Consider the following 17,345-nt stretch of genomic DNA (forward strand, 5'->3'; position numbering starts at 1 on the left):
AAAATGGTTCAACTACATAACACCTCATAGGCCTGATTTTATTCTCACAAATCAATGAATATGTTGTAAAAAAAATCACTCCCTACTTGTACATAGTTTTCTCCTTCTGCTTGTTCTTTCTTTCCTCTCTTTTCTATAGGTGTATACCTCAGATAAATATCGTGTGGAGATTTGTGGCAAATATGATTATATGGTATATATGTACAATATCGGAAGTACATCTTATGGAAATGTTTGTTTGATGATGAACTTCAATAAAAAAAAACTACAAAAATAAAAGAAACATACCAAAACCTGTGCCATCATTTTATGGCATGTCAGCACCTTTCCACTAAATTTAGGGTACAGACAATTTGATTGGTGGTAATATTATCCTTAAATGAGCCAGTGTAGATAGAAGAAACAGTAGAAAGCTTTTTACTGATTCATCTATTTCCTTCTATAAATTTGCTAATTGTATAAATTATGATATGTCCCTTTTTCTCAGAACATCCTTAAAAAGTTTTCTTAGAGCTGGTCATATGGAACATTTATTCTGTAGATAATGATACTGTATTTTCAATTAACCCAGTATATGGCTGACTTGCACTCCATTTCAGAAATATAGTTAGTGAAATAATTTGTCAATTATCAAACTTCTAAAGGAAAGCCATCTGCTCTGCAAGCCAAGATCACATTGTCTTTATTTAACTTCTCCATACTGTGTTCCTTGCTCACAATCACCTTAAAAGGTAAAGCAACAGGTGGCAGCTTTGGTTCATTCAGATGCTCACAACTTGTTCATCCAGCAGCACTTCATCACTATGCTACTGACACATACTAATTAAATAGAAGAGACTTACAACTTATCAAAATGAGAACTATATCAGTGGAGTCATTCAACCACATTTGAAGTAGATTCAAATATGTCAGGATTTAAAATCTAATTCCTTCATGGAGTTTTGTTGATTGAGAATGGAGGTAGAAAAAAAAAGTTTAATTTTGAAACCTTGATTAAACTAGAGGAAAATCTATTCAAGGAAGAGATGATTTCTACAACTACTCTTTCATGGCAGCAGATGAATTTGGCATTGCAAAAAATTGTAAACCTATATTTTGATCATGCCATTTTACTAAAAATATGTAATACCTACATGTTTATGATGATCTATCTCAATTGAGAGGATGACTTAATTAGCAAATAATTTAATTTAAGGGAAGTGCAGTGCTATAAACAATTTAAAATTTTGTAAAGCAGGCAGAGGACTATACTTGAAGTAATAGGATGATGTACTGTCGTAGGGCCAGAAAAAGCTTTTGTCATTATCTTTGAATAGAGCATCCGGCTATGGTTAATTACTGCTCTTGAGTGCCTGAAATTAGATTTTAGTGTACATCAGCAACAATTTAAGCAATCTGCATCTTTATCTTTTAATGTGCCTTATATTTTTAAATGTTCTTATTTGCAGTGCCATGTTTGTTTTCATAAATTGGGATATATATTTGCTATATTTTCTCTTTTAAAAGAATGATAGAGTTTGTTACTTGCATTTTTTTATGTAGTGGAATTTTTATTTTGGACATGCATAGATAAGGAGTGTGGTGATTTCTTCTCTGCATTTTCTTTGTATAAATGGGTAAATGATATAAATAGCCACTAATAAGAGAATGCACACATCTGAGTAGACCTAAATTGGATAAAGAACTGGACCATAATTGCATTTCACATTACTCATAATTTGTATGTAACAGATATCGTGACTGGAATCTCAATTACATTTGCTAGTTAGATTTTGTTGTCAAATGCTTGATCATCAATTAACTGTTGAGATGTTGTTGCAACATTGTTAGCTTTGTTGTTTTACTAGTCTAGTTTCTTCTCAGGCTTTAAATGGGTTTTTCACTTTGTAGTGATCTCCAAATGATGATTACACTGATTATTATTATTATTACATATTCCAGCTGGAAGGAGACAGTTTGCTAGACATGAATGGGGCCAAAAAGCAGCCTACCTGTTGGGCTGCAATTTAGAAGAATTGTCTTCTGCATTATTTAAGCATCAACCGAAGGTTCAGAGGTCAACTTCATTCCGGCAAGGGCCAGATGAAAGTGGACAGGGAGATGGCTCAGGTAGATCTTTTACCTGATATATCATTTTTATAACCAGTGATTTTTATCATATAATCTTGGGAAATATTCTGAATTGTACACGCATTTAATTAAAGTATCAGCATTTTGTCAGGTGGTTGATTAAGGTATGATTTTTACCATTTAGAAACAAACTCTAATACTTTGTTGTATCCTTTAAATGCCTGAACTTAGTTAATAATACTTAGCATATTAGAATATCCCAATGTTCATTGCAATTATTTGTTATTTTTCCACTTTCAAGACTGTTATAGGGCAAATGTTGAAATCAATAAGCAGGAGGGTATGAATTGCAAAATGTATAATTAGGTTCCGACGTTTGCTGGTATATTGTTCAAGATATTAGAAGGGATAGGAGCTAGTTTACAAATCAGATTTTTCACCTGTGTAGTAATGGGTAATGGGAACCCACTAACTGAATGGGTGGAGGAAGAATAACTCATTTCACATTTAAAGAACCCAGATCAGCAGTTGGTTTATGGAAATCTTCAAGGCTATGGAACTTGGATAATGAAATTAGAGCAAGTAGCTCTTTCAGTCTGCAAGAGCACATATGATTTGAATTGCTTTCTTCAGTGTTATAAATTTCTGTATCTGTAAGAAAGATATGGCATAAAGTTGTCATCATCTGGATGTCTGTATTCTTGTCATTCTGCCCCATAAATCATTCTTGAAAAAATGGTTAATAGTGTATGACTGTGAAATTGTTCCTCAGGCGGCTGCAATCATTGATTTCATTTGGTAGATTTATACAAATACTTTAGTCTTTGTCTTATGAATATCTCTAAGCTTCATGCATTTATCAATCTCGAAATTCATAATTTCATACTAATATTAGGTTTGCATTCCACCGATTGTAAATACATCAGAAAGTTCTGATATGCATATGTTTTAAGAAAAGGTTCAAGAGATTTGCATGGATTTATAATATATGTATGTTTGTGTTTTGCTAGGTCCCAAGATAACAGCAATGGAATGTCTAGAAGCAATGGCATCCAGTTTATATGGAGAGCTGTTCATGGTGCTAATCTCACTCATTAATAGGTAAATCTTTGTTTTTTTTTCACTGCTTGAATTGGTATTTATTGTAACAACGAACAAGTAATCGTGGATTACTCGTCTTCCAAAATTCATTCAATTCACATTTGCTTATTCTTTGAGGTATAGAATTTCATCGTCTGTGAACACTAAAAGTTACAGAATATTGTCTTTGTCATAACTTTCAGTTTCATATCTACTTTTTCACGTCATCCTGAACTCTGTTTATTTCTTTTTTGGAGTCTGGCCTCTTCATCACTTACTCTGTTTTTACTTTGCTTTTAGTGCTGAAGCCCCATTCTACTAATTCTCCATGTACCTCAAAAAGTTGTTACTCTCCATCTCTTTCTTCAGTATTTTCCATTAAAGCATCTTTTTTGTTTAATCTTATAGTTACACTTCCTAACTACAGCTGGTACAACTTGGCTTCCGTTTATTTTTCATATCAAACTTAAAGTACTTTGGCACATTTTTCTGTGATATTGGCTCAATATATTTGAATTTATTGAAGATTAATATTACTGAAACATAATGGACTATGGACTATGTTATTACTGATATCCTTTGAAATTACTTTGTTAAGTGCAAAACTCATGTCAAAGCCATTTAATTTCTTTATAATGTAAAACACCATTTTTTTCCAACTGCATTTGACATTCAAAAGTCTATTATAACATTTAAAGGTCTGTTATGAAGCTGCCAAGATAGATGTGCTGGGAAGTTTACTGTGGTCTAATACCCAAGAGATTTAAATCTGAAATGCATAGAGGTATACATTGTGATTTTAATCAGGTTTGGTGTTTCTGATGCTGCTTTCCATTTAAAATAGGGCGCTTAAGTCCACTCAGCACTCACTTTGTTCCATAATGATAGTGGATACCCCTGGATTTCAGAATCCAAAGCTTGCATCACCTGAGAGAGCTGCAACTTTTGAGGAACTCTGTCACAATTATGCACAGGAACGTTTACAGATGCTCTTCTATGAACGAACGTTTTTGAAAGAGCTTGATCGATATAAGGAGGTTAGTTGTTCATCAAACCATGCCCTAACAAATACCTTTAAGTGCAATTTATGCAAGCAATTGTTTGTAAATAGTAACTCAGATATTTTGAACTGATGAAGCGGATGAATTTGTCTCCAATGTGCATGAACTGTGTTTAGGCAAATAGAACTGAGTATAGTGATGAGCAAGCTGGAGAACCTGAAGGTAGATAAATTCCCTGGTCCCGAAGGAGTGCATCCCAGGGTGCTGAGAGAATTGGAGGAGGTTACAGTAGATGTGTTGGTAATCATTTACCAAAACACTAGACTCTGGGCAGATCCTGGCAGATTGGAAGACAGCAAATGTCATGCCACTTCTTTAAAAAGGATGTAAGCAAAAGACGAGGAACTATAGACCAGTTAGCTTAACAACTGTAGTCGGGAAAATGCTTGAAGCTGTCATTAAGGAAGAAATAGTGAAACATTTAGAAAGGAGTGGTTCCATTAGACAGATGCAGCATGGATTCATAAAAGGCAGGTCCTGTTTGACAAACTTACTGAAGTTCTTTGAGGACATAATGAGTGCAGTGGATAGAGGGGAACAGGTGGATGTCGTATACTTGGATTTCCAGAAGGCATTTGATAAGGTGCCGCACAAGAGACTTATAAACAAGGTACGGATGCATGGAGTCAGAGGAAGCGTATTGGCATGGATAGTGGATTGGTTAACCAACAGAAGGCAGAGAGTTGGTATGAATGGGTGTTTCTCCGGTTGGCAGTCAGTGGTGAGTAGGGTACCGCAGGGGTCGGTGCTGGGCCTGCAGCTGTTTACCATTTACATTGATGATTTGGAAGAGGGGTCTGAGTGTACCGTAGCAAAATTTGCTGATGGCACTAAACTGAGTGGAAAAGCAAATTGTACAGAGGATGTGGAGAGTCTGCAGAGGGATATAGATAGGTTAAGTGAGTGGGCCAAGGTCTGGCAGATGGAATACAACGTTGGTAAGTGCGAGATAATCCACTTTGGAAGGAATAATAGAAGAGCAGATTATTATTTAAATGATGAAAGATTGCAGCATGCTGTTGTGCAGTGGGACTTGGGAGTGCTTGTTCATGAATTGCTAAAGGTTGGCTTGCAGGTACAACAGGTTATTAAGAAGGCAAACGGAAGGTTGGCCTTCATTGCTAGAGGGATTGAACTCAAGAGCAAGGAGGTCATGCTGCAACTATACAGGGTACTGGTGAGGCCACACCTGGAGTACTGTGTGCAGTTCTGGTCTCCATACTTGAGGAAGGATATACTGGCTTTTGGAGGCAGTGCAGAGGAGGTTCACCAAGTTGATTCCAGAGATGAAGGGGTTAACCTATGAGGAGAGATTGAGTTGCCTGGGACTATACTCTCTGGAGTTCAGAAGAATGAGAGGGGATCTTATAGAAACATACAACATTTTGAAAGGGATAGATAAGATAGAAGTAGAAAAGCTGATTCCATTGGTAGGTGAGACTAGAACTAGGGGACATTGCCTCAAGACTCAGGGGAGAAGATTTAGGACAGAGATGAGGAGAAACTGTTTTTCCCAGAGAGTGGTGAATCTGTGGAATTCTCTGCCCAGGGAAGCAGTTGAGGCTTCTTCACTCAATATATTTAAGATACAGTTAGGTAGATTTTTACATAGTAGGGGAATTAAAGGTTAAAGGCAGGTAGGTGGAGCTGAATTTGCAGACAGATCAGCCATGATCTTATTGAATGGCAGGGAGGCACGATGGGCCGGATGGCCTACTCCTGCTCCTATTTCTTATGTTCTTATGTTCTTATTTCCTGAGATTATTGTGGTAAAAGTACCATCTGCAATTTCTGAACTTTGGTAGCGTAAGAATTTGAACTGAGTTACTTCATTTTGTAAAAGCAAAAACAAAACAGGTGCTGAAATAACAGTAGAGAATACCAGGCAATGTCTTTGGGGAGAGAAATGGAGTTAATGTTTTGAATCAATTGCCTCTTAATGGAGCTGGTCAGCAATTGATATCTACTATCGGCGCAATCTCCCTTCAGCAATCTTGAACACACCTTTTCTCATTCTGTTTTCTGTAACGACTCTTTTCCATTCTCCTGGTTTTACCTGTTCATCCAATCTTATCTGATGATATTTCCACACCAGTGCTTCAAAAATGTCTTTGTTTTGCTTCAACTGTGGTTTGCTCTCAACTCTAGTTCTCACGGCTCACAAACATTTCCCGCACTTTTGGTTACTGTTGCTTCTGCTCAGAGCTAGGATGGGCTTCCCCTTGTCATCTCTTATGTCCTATTAGTCTCCACATTTGAAGAATCGTCTTTCTCTGACTTCTGGTACTTACAACAGGATGCCACCGCTAGGTACATCTTCCGCCCTTCACTTTCAGCTCACTGAAGGGGCAATTTCTTCTGTAACATTCCAGTTCATTTTCCCATCTTCCAACAACTCTGTTCTCATGACACCCTTCCATATAATTCCAGGAAATGTCCTCTTTAACTTTTTTTCCTTCCCAGGGTAGAAACCTAAACTTTCAATAGAAGCACTTATACTCCTTCCTATCCAGTCTGCTTCAAAAGTCTTGGTTCAATTTGCAAGAGTGACTGTTTTACAATTGTAAACTGTATTTTGAATGCTCCATCCACTCCACTCCGATCTCTCAACCTTTTGGCCTTTTACAATGTTCCAACAGAGTCAGTTTAAGCTTAAAAAGTGGCATCTCCTTCAAAGCTAAAATCATTGATGACCTGAAATAAATGCAATTATTGTCTCTATTTCTTCTGTCCCATACAGGAAAACATAGAGCTTGATTTAGATGAAGTTGAATCCAGCTGTCCTTTTTCTGTAGGTGCCATAGATCAAACATCTCATCAAGCACTGGTAAGAAAATGAGCCATGAGCATGGAAGCATTGAGTAGCATTTCATTATACATATATTTTGTATTAGATATCCTGAAATACAGTGGTTAAGATTGGTCTTATTTTCTGTGAGTATCACAACGTAATGAATAACATAATATCCCTTTTGAAAAATTTTGTTTTCTTCTCCTGGTTGAGGACAGAAGCGTAGTTGGTATTGAGTCATCCAATATTTGGTTGAAGAACCCAAAAACTCTGTCCTTTTCCTGTTTTATCTATCTCTAGTTCCTTGAAGGGTCAAAAGAAAAATACTTATAAGGAGACTGATGGAAGTGTATTCCCCTTTTAATTAACCGGAAACCCACAAAAGATTTTCATCCATAAATTTAAACTATAGGCTTAGGTTAAAGGCAAACTTGTGAACTGCCTGAGAGTCTTCAAATAATCATGCTTTTGAAATATGATTCTACCAAAATACTCATGAAACAACTTTTGCATTGATAAAACAAAAATCCTTATTTTAAATAAAGCCCACCTGACTTTGTAATAACAGAATGCACCCTTCAATTCACTGTTCATAATGTGTCTTAAACTGAATGGTTACATAGTTGATCATTAGCTACAAATTAAGTTTGATACAATGAGGACTTTTTAAATACAGTATTTTATGAGATAGCAATACTGTTAATTTGGTACTTCTGAGGAATGTGGGGGTCTTTTTATGTTTGTCTCAGATGCAATAAAATGTACTTAGTAATTGCCATGGAGAAAAGTGATCCTCATTCTTGGGGAAATTCTTTGCTGAATTATTATTGAGTGAGTGAAAATATTGTATGTGTTATTAAGTATTTGGAGTGCATAGTTCAGAAGTAATGCATTTTGTATCTCCTTGGTAGGTTCGAACATTGGCTAGGACAGATGAAGCAAGAGGACTGCTTTGGCTGCTGGATGAAGAAGCTCTGAAACCTGATGGAAGTGAAGACACACTTTTAGAGCGACTGTTCACATATTATGGACGACAAGATGGAGACAAGAATGGTAATTACTACAAATAAAAACTTAGCTTGAAAACTGTTAATTTTTTATTTTTGAAGTCAAAGCTTAAGTCAAAGTACATTTATTATCACTGCACGTATATGTCACCATATACAACCCTGAGATTCATTTTCTTGCAGGCATACTCAATAAATCAGTAGAATAATAACCATAACAGAATTAATGAGCATTACTGGGCATCACCCAGTGTGTAAAAGACAACAAACTGTGCAATTACAAAAATAAATAATAATAATAAGTAAATAAGCAATAAATATCGAAAACATGAGATGAAGAGTCCTTGAAAGTAAATCCAATGGTTGTGGGAACATTTCAATGATCAGGCAAGTGAAGTTGATTGACGTTATCCTATTTGGTTCAAGAGCCTAATGAATGAGGGATAGTAACTGCTTCTGAATATGGTGCTGTGAGTCCTGAGGCTCCTGTACCTTCTTCCTGATGGCAAGAGTGAGAAGAGAGCCTGTCCTCGGTGGTGGGGTCCCTGGTGATGGATGCTGCTTTCCAGCAAAAGTGTTTTATGTAGATACGCTCAGTGGTGGGGAGGGCTTTACTCGTGATGGCCTGTGCCATATCCACTACTTTTTGTAGGATTTTCTGTTAAGGGGCATTGTTGTTTCCATACCAGGGCATGATGCAGCCAATCAATATACCTCCAATAGAATCTGTAGAAAGTATCGATACATTCTATACACTTACATAAACTTCTACAGACTTCTATACACATCTGCAGAAGTTTGTCACAGTTTCAGATGTCATGCTGAATCTCTGCAAACTCCTAAGGAAGTAGAGTAAATTTTTGAGGGTATTTTTGAAAGAGGCTTTAACAAGTGAGTGGTAGTCAACTTCAATACTGGTGAGAATTGAACACTGGTACTGTGTCCATTCATTGATATTAAGTTTGGTAGAGTAGAATATACAGGTTTCCCCCGCTATCTGAAAGAAGAGCGTTCCTATGAAACCTTTCGTAAGCTAAAATGGCGTAAAGCGAAGAAGCAATTACCATTAATTTATATGGGAAGAATTTTTGAGCATTCCCAGACCCAAAAAATAACCTACCAAATCATACCAAATAGCACATAAAACCTAAAATAACACTAACATATAGTAAAAGCAGGAATGATATGATAAATACACAGCCTATATATTGATTTCTCCTTAAATATAAGGTAATTTAATGGAACACCACGCTTTGTACACCCACCAATCCACTCAAGTAATAGACTTTCCATTTTATCCATTACTGGATGCCGACTAAAAGAGACCACTTTGCTACTAGCAGAACCAATAGTAACATCAGCAGCTTTCAAGATTCTTTCTTTCTGCGTGTAAATAGTACGAATGGTGGACGCAGGCAAGTTCAACGCACGCACAATGTCTTTATTTCGTTCACCACAATTGAAACGCTTAATTACATCCAGTTTTACGCTAAGCGTAACACCCTTATGAGCTCTCTTAGGCTTTTCTGATACCTTAGGACACATCTTGCTAACAGATGCACAAAATAAATTGAGATAAAGCACAGATGCTCACAGTCATAGTTCAAAGCTATGGCGGCTTGATGCTGAGTGCAGTTCCCAGGGAAGGAGCTTGGCGGCGCCACTCTCACTGCTTGGGGTGCGCGCTGCCTCCATAACGGCTCGCTACAAAACAAATGAATGCTATTTTCGCTTTTCGCCTTTTTTCGTAAAAGCGAAAATCTTCTTCAGATTTTTTTCAGTTAGCGAAAACAGGTACTAATGTAGGTCTTTCGTAAAAGCGAAGTGGTGTAAAGTGAACTTTCGAAAAGCAGGGCATACCTGTATAATTTTCAAAATGTTACTTGTTGACACGTGTACTTTTACATTTGTGCAACAAAGTAATTAGTAAAATACAACTCAGTATCTTAAACTTTGAGTTCTTTTTCATGATTCACCTAAAGTTTATAGTATTTCATATCCAAGATAAAGGTTTTCCTTATATTGAAATACTGAGGGGAAAGAAGAGCGACTTTAGACACTGTTGTGAGTTATGAACCTCTTTTTATTAATAAACAGTGAATTCTGAGCATTGCAACAGAATAAATAATAATAAAGAATGCATGCCAATGAAAGTTTGACCAGCAATGCTTTATTTGTGTTCTAATAACAAAATTGTTTAGCTAAAAATGTTTTCCATTCCACATGAATGAAAAAGGCAAAATTGCAAAAACCTTCTATTTATTTCCTCTTTTTGTAGGTCAATGCCCTTTGTTGAAAGGCAACAAGCTTCATCATTTCATCCTAGGTCACTGTTCCAATACCAACTGGGTGGAGTATGACACAACAGGCTGGTTGAATTATGCAAAACAGAATCCTGCTACTCAAAATGCTGCCACTCTACTTCAAGACTCTCAGAAGTAGGAAGTAGTTTTCATTACAAATACATTGCTATGTTCTTTGTAAACAAATGTTGTTGATGCAAGCAGCTTTTTTGTGAAAATGGTTTTGAATTTTAATGTGATTTTCTGATTCTTGTTTTGATATTGTATACAGTAATTATAGTACAATTGCATTCCTTTTTCAGGAAGATCATTAGCAATCTGTTTATGGGCAGAGCCGGAACTGTATTGTCTGGATCAATTGCTGGCCTGGAAGGTGGATCCCAGCTTACTTTGAGAAGAGCTACAAGCATGAGAAAGACTTTCACCACTGGCGTAGCTGCAGTAAAGAAGAAATCATCGTGCATTCAGATTAAACTCCAAGTGGTTCGTAAATAATTAAATTAGTTTCAACTTCTAAGTATGCTTGTGTTAAGAGTGGGTGCATGTTTGTAGAGAAGGCTTAAGAGTTATTGATTGTTTAAAAATCATCTAATATCTATACATCCACTGTTTCTAACAGAATTTCTTCTATGCAGTGCTAATTTGAATTGTTTTATACAATAGCACAATGTTTTAAAATCTCTGAGATTGCTTAATTAATTATCTTTCAGTGTTACATTTTGGTCAGAAGTATAAGAGGTAATTAGTATTACAGTGCATAATTTCAAAAAAGTACAAAAATACAATTCAACTCGTAACAGATACAGATAGAAAGGGGAAATTTCTCTTTAGCAAAGACTAGGGAACATTAAAAATAAGGATGATTGGTAAAGAAAACAAAAATGATACAATTAAAATTTTGAGTCAGCATGTGGTTACATTCTGCAGTATCCTGCTAGAGTTAATGAATGAAAATTCCATTGTAGAGTTCAAGAGAGAGCTGAATAAGTAGGAATGAATTTGCAAGACTGTGGGGAGAAGACAGGGCAGTGGGACTAGCTAGGTTACGTTGAGCACATACAGACTCACTGAGCCAAATAGTGTTCTTCCCTGTTCCTTGAATCTTTAGGGATTGCTTGTTTAAAAAAAATCTAATTTGGTATTTAGACTGAATTATATTTATGAATATTCATGTGTAATAATTAAATTTATTCATTTATACATTGTAGTTTTAGCTGTTTTTCTAGTAATGTTATACCAAATCATTTTTAACTTTAATTATTAGATGGATTTACATTTTTTGCTTCATTATTTTTAACGTAACTCAGTCGGAATTGCAAAGTGTCGCTTCTTATGGAGAAGCTCTACAAATAGAATTAAAATTTTAATGTTAAAGCTTCATGAGCCTCAAAGTTGTTTCTACTGCATATTAAATATTACACATACAATTCACTTTCTTTGAATATACTAAATTATGTATGTATTCTAAATTTGAATTCATAATCACATAAATCAAAATTAATATATGTAAACTAAATTAGTGGAATGCATCTAATTAGACGCATGTATTAATTCAGCCTTCTTATTACAGGATGCTCTTATTGACACAGTGAAAAAGTCCAAAATTCATTTTATCCACTGTTTGTTACCGAAAACTGATGCCTTTATTGAAACAAAAGTGTCTCCAACGCCTTCTCTAAAGTCTGGAATCATAGAAACTGATATCCAGGCAGAAAATTTTGAAGCGGGTCTAATGCAGCTGGATGTACCACTTCTTCGAGCCCAGATTAGGGGATGCAAACTTCTTGATGCCCTAAGAATATATAGACAAGGTTGGTTCTTCTCAATCACATTTCACATTCAAAATCTGCATTAGAAAAAAGTATTGTTTGTAGTTTCTTGATCATAAAAGTAAGCTACTTAAAAAGCATTGGCCCAGTTATGAATGTAGATTATATGGTTAGAAGTGGATGGCCTTTAATTTCTAGCAGGAAGTTCAGAAGCCCAGACGTTATTGCAGTTTCTGGGTTTGGTTGTCATCTACTTAGTGCCTTGTTTAGTGACATCATTTGGTGATTTGTTCTGGCTGGAGACGCATCAAATTTAAAAACTTTGAAACCTATTTTCACTTCTAAAATTCCACCCTTTGCATTTAATAAAATGGATCTCAACTTTCATGTCTACATTTTGATGTGTATACAGCACTTTCTCTGTAACTTTAACACTTTATCCTGCATTCTGTTATTGCTTTCCCTTCTACTACCTCAATGTTGTTTCAAAATGATCAGTACCAATGGCTTTCAATTTTTTTTACTGTATTTTGGTATATGTGACAACAACAGGCTAATTTATCAATTTGCACAATGTATCATTTAAATAGATGCAAACATTTAAAATGTAATGCTCCTTGTGGTAAGCAAGGTTATCTTCCTTAGAGTCCTTTACTTGTGTAAACAAAATTAAAGCAGGTTGATAGTAATTCTTAATTATTCATCAAGTTCTCTAATGGAGGACTTTTTTATGTTTTGTAAGTTATTCCTTTGCCATAATCAGTAACCTTGTTTAGTCTTGATCATGTCTCCTTTTATCCTCAATCCAATAAAATTAAAGTTGAGTTTATTGGCATATGCACAGGCAGCATCACAGGCGAGTAGCACAGATATGAAGTATTCACAATGAAAACCAAAATTAAATATACGTTATACACGGTTTTTACAAGAAAAAACAATTTGAAGAAAATAGTCCATTTTACTTGAAAGTGATTGAAGTGGTCATAATGGTGTTTAACTGTAGTGATTAGAGTTTTGGTAGTTGGTTCAAAACTGAATGGTTGAAAGGAAGTAGCTGTTCCTGAATGTGGTAGTGTAAAACTTCAGGCTTGCCCAGTGGTAGCTATGAGAAGATGGTGTGGCCCAAATGGTGCAGATCTTAGATGATGGATGAAAAAAACCCATCATAAATTGAAGGTAACTGCTGCTTTTGTCCTTTTTATTTAAGTCATAATTATTGCCTCAAAACAGAATATGCATATTATTTTCAATGTGTACTGGATGTATTAATAAAGTAAATGAGCTGTATCTTTCTTTTTTCTCTTTGCAACATATAGGCTACCCAGATCATATGGTGTTTTCAGAATTCAGACGGCGTTTTGATGTCCTTGCACCACATCTTACTAAAAAGCATGGGCGCAACTATATTGTTACAGATGAAAAACGGGTGAGTTCAGAATCACTTTATTGCTAGTATGTGAAACATATCAGTATTGATTGTGGTTCAGTGCCAAGCATAAAACACAGGACGATACCATAACAGATAACATAATAGCAACATACAAGACAATAGTGCAGCCATGAGCAATCGACAATTAGCAGAATGGTCACATGTCAAAATGTAAATAATCAAACTTAAATAAATGTGAACATATGGACAGACTAAATAATTATCAACATAACAAGGAGAGCAAAAATACCATTTAATAGATGTTGTGCAAGGACAGTTAAGGTATTACACCTGAGTGAGTTATGTTGAGAAGCTGGATAGATACTGGAAAGAAGCTTCGGAGATTATGTGTAGTCTGGTGGTGGTGGTGGACTTGTAGCATCTTCCTGATGGCAGTCTGGTGAATTGGTGACTGCTATTAACTGTTCTGTAGCAATGCTTTATAATTTACTGCCCTGGTAGTAAAAGTGCAGTTCTTTCAAAGTGTTAAAACTTGCAAGGTTAAAGGATCTGGTGATACAAGGTTAGTGTAGTAACTGAAGGAGACAATCAGAAATAGTTCATTGAAAGGTACAACAGCATGTGAGGTTGAATGGAACTAAAATGTTGTCATCCATTTCTGTCTTGGAAGTGCATGTGTTTAGTTTGCATAATCCAGGGAAGAAAAGTGCAATGTTATAATCGTAGTTATGTGCATTTAATAAAGCTGAATTACCATGAAAACTTGAATCGGAATCAGGTTTAGTATCACCAGCATATGTCATGACATTTGTTAACTTTATGACAGCAGTACAATGAAATACGTGATAAATATAGAGAAAAAAACTGAGTTACAGTAAGTATATATATGTCTATTAAATAGTTAAGTTAAAATAGGTAGTGCAAAAAAAAAGTAGTGAGGTAATGTACAATGTCCATTTAGAAATCAGATGGTGGGGGGAGATGAAGCTGTTCCTGAATTGCTGAGTATGTGTCTTCAGGCTTCTGTATCTGCTGCCTGATGGTAACAGTGTGAAAAGGGCATGTCCTGGGTGGTGGGAATCCTTAATGATGGATGCTGCCTTCTTAAGGCTCTGCTCCTTGAAGATGTCTTGGATATTACGGAGGCTAGTAGCCATGATGGAGCTGACTAATTTTACAAGATTCTGTGACTGACTTCGATCTTGTGCGGTAGTTCCACACCCCCCCTCCAATCAGACGGTGATGCAGCCAGTCAGAATGCTCTTCCATAGTACACTTGTAGAAGTTTTTGAGTGTTTTAGTTGACAAACCAAATCTCATCAAGCTCTGAATGAAATAATAGCAGCTGTTTTGCCTTCTTTATAGCTGCATCAATATATTGTGTCCAGGTTAGGTCCTCAGAGATATTGACACCTAGGAACTTGAAATTGCTCACAAATTAGGTAAATAAAAATTGATTTTCTATTGAAGTCTATAGTTTTAATTCTGTACTCGACTGTGGAATTATATATTTGTGGAGTAATCCTGAAGAAGGTTAGGAGCAAACAGCTGAAGAGAGAAGGCAGCAGAAGGATCAAGTGGGCAAGGTAAGCTAGGAGTGAAAGAAATAAGTGGAGGAGGAGGGAACTGAGAAGGAGGGAGTTAGATGGAGTGTGGAAACTGAGGAAGGCAGGTAGGGGACGGTAGTTAGAAGTAGGGAGATCAAAAAAGGAGGCAATGAGGATAATACTTGTGCATATGTCTCTGGGATCAGAGTTTCTGTGTTTAGCACAGAATACCTTGGTCTTTAATCATCTTGGGCTTCATTGCCATTAGTCTGTGACTTTGTTATGTAAGATCACATGGTGAAGTTGTAATAGCCAACCCACGTTTTAAAGAATTCTTGCATTGGCATCTTTCGAGTCTCATAACTAGTGCAAAAGTAAATTATCTTTGATCCTGAAGAGAATATAAATGAGAGAACTCAGTTGACCATACTAATTGCCTGACTTTTTAACAAACTTCATAACATAAATTATATTGTAATATTTAATAATAACTTGCTGTTTATTTCAAAAAGTGTCTTAAAAAATTGTTGGAACAAATAAATAGAGCAGTGGTAGAGTTCAGCTAACAATGCCCATTCATGTGGTACACCGTGTATTGACGTTGAACAATGCTCATTCATATGGTATGTGTTTATTGACGCTCAAACAATAGAGGAAAATTGTTTTGAACTAGCTCGCAGATAGTGCCTGTGAAAATTAATACACAAAAGGTAATGCCAATATAAGGCAGGCACTTACTACGTAATAAACTGATCACTGTGGCAACTAATGAACACAGAAGTCTTTTTAGTGTGCAGTGTTTGGATCTTCTATTTATTTTAAACCAACCACAAACAACATGTTGGTAAATTTAAATATCGTGTGCAGAAATCTCACATAATCTTACTGTTCCAGTTATTGCAGTTGCCTTTTGCACATGAGAGCATTAAATATGAAATGTTTCAAATGTGAGTGTGTATAACTGTTTATATAACCTTATTTAAATATATGATTATGCATAAGCTATTTAGTGTTTATTTAACAGTGCTATCGTCTTATTGAAAATGGTACTGATATATTACTATTGTGTTTTACACCTGTTCTGTAGACTGAAATCTTAAATGTTTAAAATTGGTCTAATTGCAATTTTTGTATTGTCAGAATAATCAATGAGAATGATAAATTAACTTAATGTTTAAATGATGATGACAATAATTTATTTTTCCAACAGTATGTTTTTGAGTCTAATTGCTGTCATCACAGTTTAGTCTGATGGCAAGTATTATTAGAAGTGGGGTGTAGGCAGCATAACTTCCTAAGAATTGATAACTAAATGCCATTTCATTTCTAAAAACTCTAATTCTGCAGCATGGATCATTTAATGCAAATCCTGAGGAAGGCATAAGAAACCCCAAATGTGGTATTTTTATATTTGGATCCATGTTGTTTGTTCGCTTTGTTCTTTCTTTTAAAGTAAACCTCTCTCAGAAAAGTCACACAACATACCATGAAGTGAAATTTGGAAAAATATTAAGTATAACATAGAACAAAAGTTATTTTCAAGATTTTATTTCCTTATAGGCTGTAGAAGAGCTTCTGGAGTCTTTGGATTTAGAGAAGAGCAGTTATCACATGGGCCTTAGTCGGGTAAGTAATTTGATTCATAAATTGTATTGAAAAATAGCTGTCACTTGTTTAGTAGTTACTGGTTTATGTAACATAGCCATTTGGGAAGAAAGATGATTTTGTACATTTCTAAAATTCCTCTAGTAACTTAAGTTCTCTTATTGTAATCAAAGCAACGTAAACCTGGTGACTTTTATGTCACAAGTTTTCCAACAAAAACTGTAGTGTAAAATTTCAATCTGAAGAAGTGCCTCTCAGTATATTCAAGTACAATATTAATTTCATTTCAATCTGTATCTTTCTCCCTCTGTTCTCTCTGTTGCCTTTGTCATTTTCCTTGTTCCCATTCTAGGATCTTAAAGAATTTATCTTCATGCTATTACATCCTGCAAAATACAAAATTTTCTGGGCTAACCTACAACTGCACCATTCAGAGAGTCCTTCACATGTAAAAGAAAACTAAAGGATATTTTTGTGTTTTAAGACATTATAGTGATACTAATCATTTTATTAATTTGTACCAAAGAAAAGCATATTTTTGATTCTGCAACAAAGAATCTTTTATCCAAAAAAATCTTTCATTATGATGACTCATCATTCAACTATGTCTGCATTTTCAGTAGTAAGAAACCGGCAGTCTGCCAATCTCCCTGAAGTCATTAGTAGTTGCAAGTGGAGTTGAGTTAATTGCAGTTTTTGAAATCTGAATTTCAGTCGTCTTA

The 17,345-nt window shown here is 35.5% G+C and overlaps 1 protein-coding gene across 12 annotated transcripts in view; it reads left to right on the top strand.

Annotated features, from left to right (window-relative positions):
• myo18ab (myosin XVIIIA b) overlaps nt 1-17,345 on the top strand; it is a 240,629-nt gene that overhangs the window by 147,385 nt on the left and 75,899 nt on the right. For all 12 annotated transcript variants that reach the window (XM_072243294.1, XM_072243295.1, XM_072243304.1 and 9 more), the window contains 10 exons: nt 1,942-2,109; nt 3,081-3,171; nt 3,995-4,187; nt 6,952-7,038; nt 7,914-8,055; nt 10,288-10,447; nt 10,615-10,795; nt 11,883-12,123; nt 13,398-13,507; nt 16,579-16,644. In XM_072243294.1, coding sequence (XP_072099395.1) covers nt 1,942-2,109; nt 3,081-3,171; nt 3,995-4,187; nt 6,952-7,038; nt 7,914-8,055; nt 10,288-10,447; nt 10,615-10,795; nt 11,883-12,123; nt 13,398-13,507; nt 16,579-16,644 — 1,439 coding nt within the window. The remainder of the gene's footprint in view (nt 1-1,941; nt 2,110-3,080; nt 3,172-3,994; nt 4,188-6,951; nt 7,039-7,913; nt 8,056-10,287; nt 10,448-10,614; nt 10,796-11,882; nt 12,124-13,397; nt 13,508-16,578; nt 16,645-17,345) is intronic.

Source organism: Mobula birostris, chromosome 25 (assembly GCF_030028105.1).
Source record: "Mobula birostris isolate sMobBir1 chromosome 25, sMobBir1.hap1, whole genome shotgun sequence".
Taxonomy (NCBI): Eukaryota; Metazoa; Chordata; class Chondrichthyes; order Myliobatiformes; family Myliobatidae; genus Mobula; species Mobula birostris.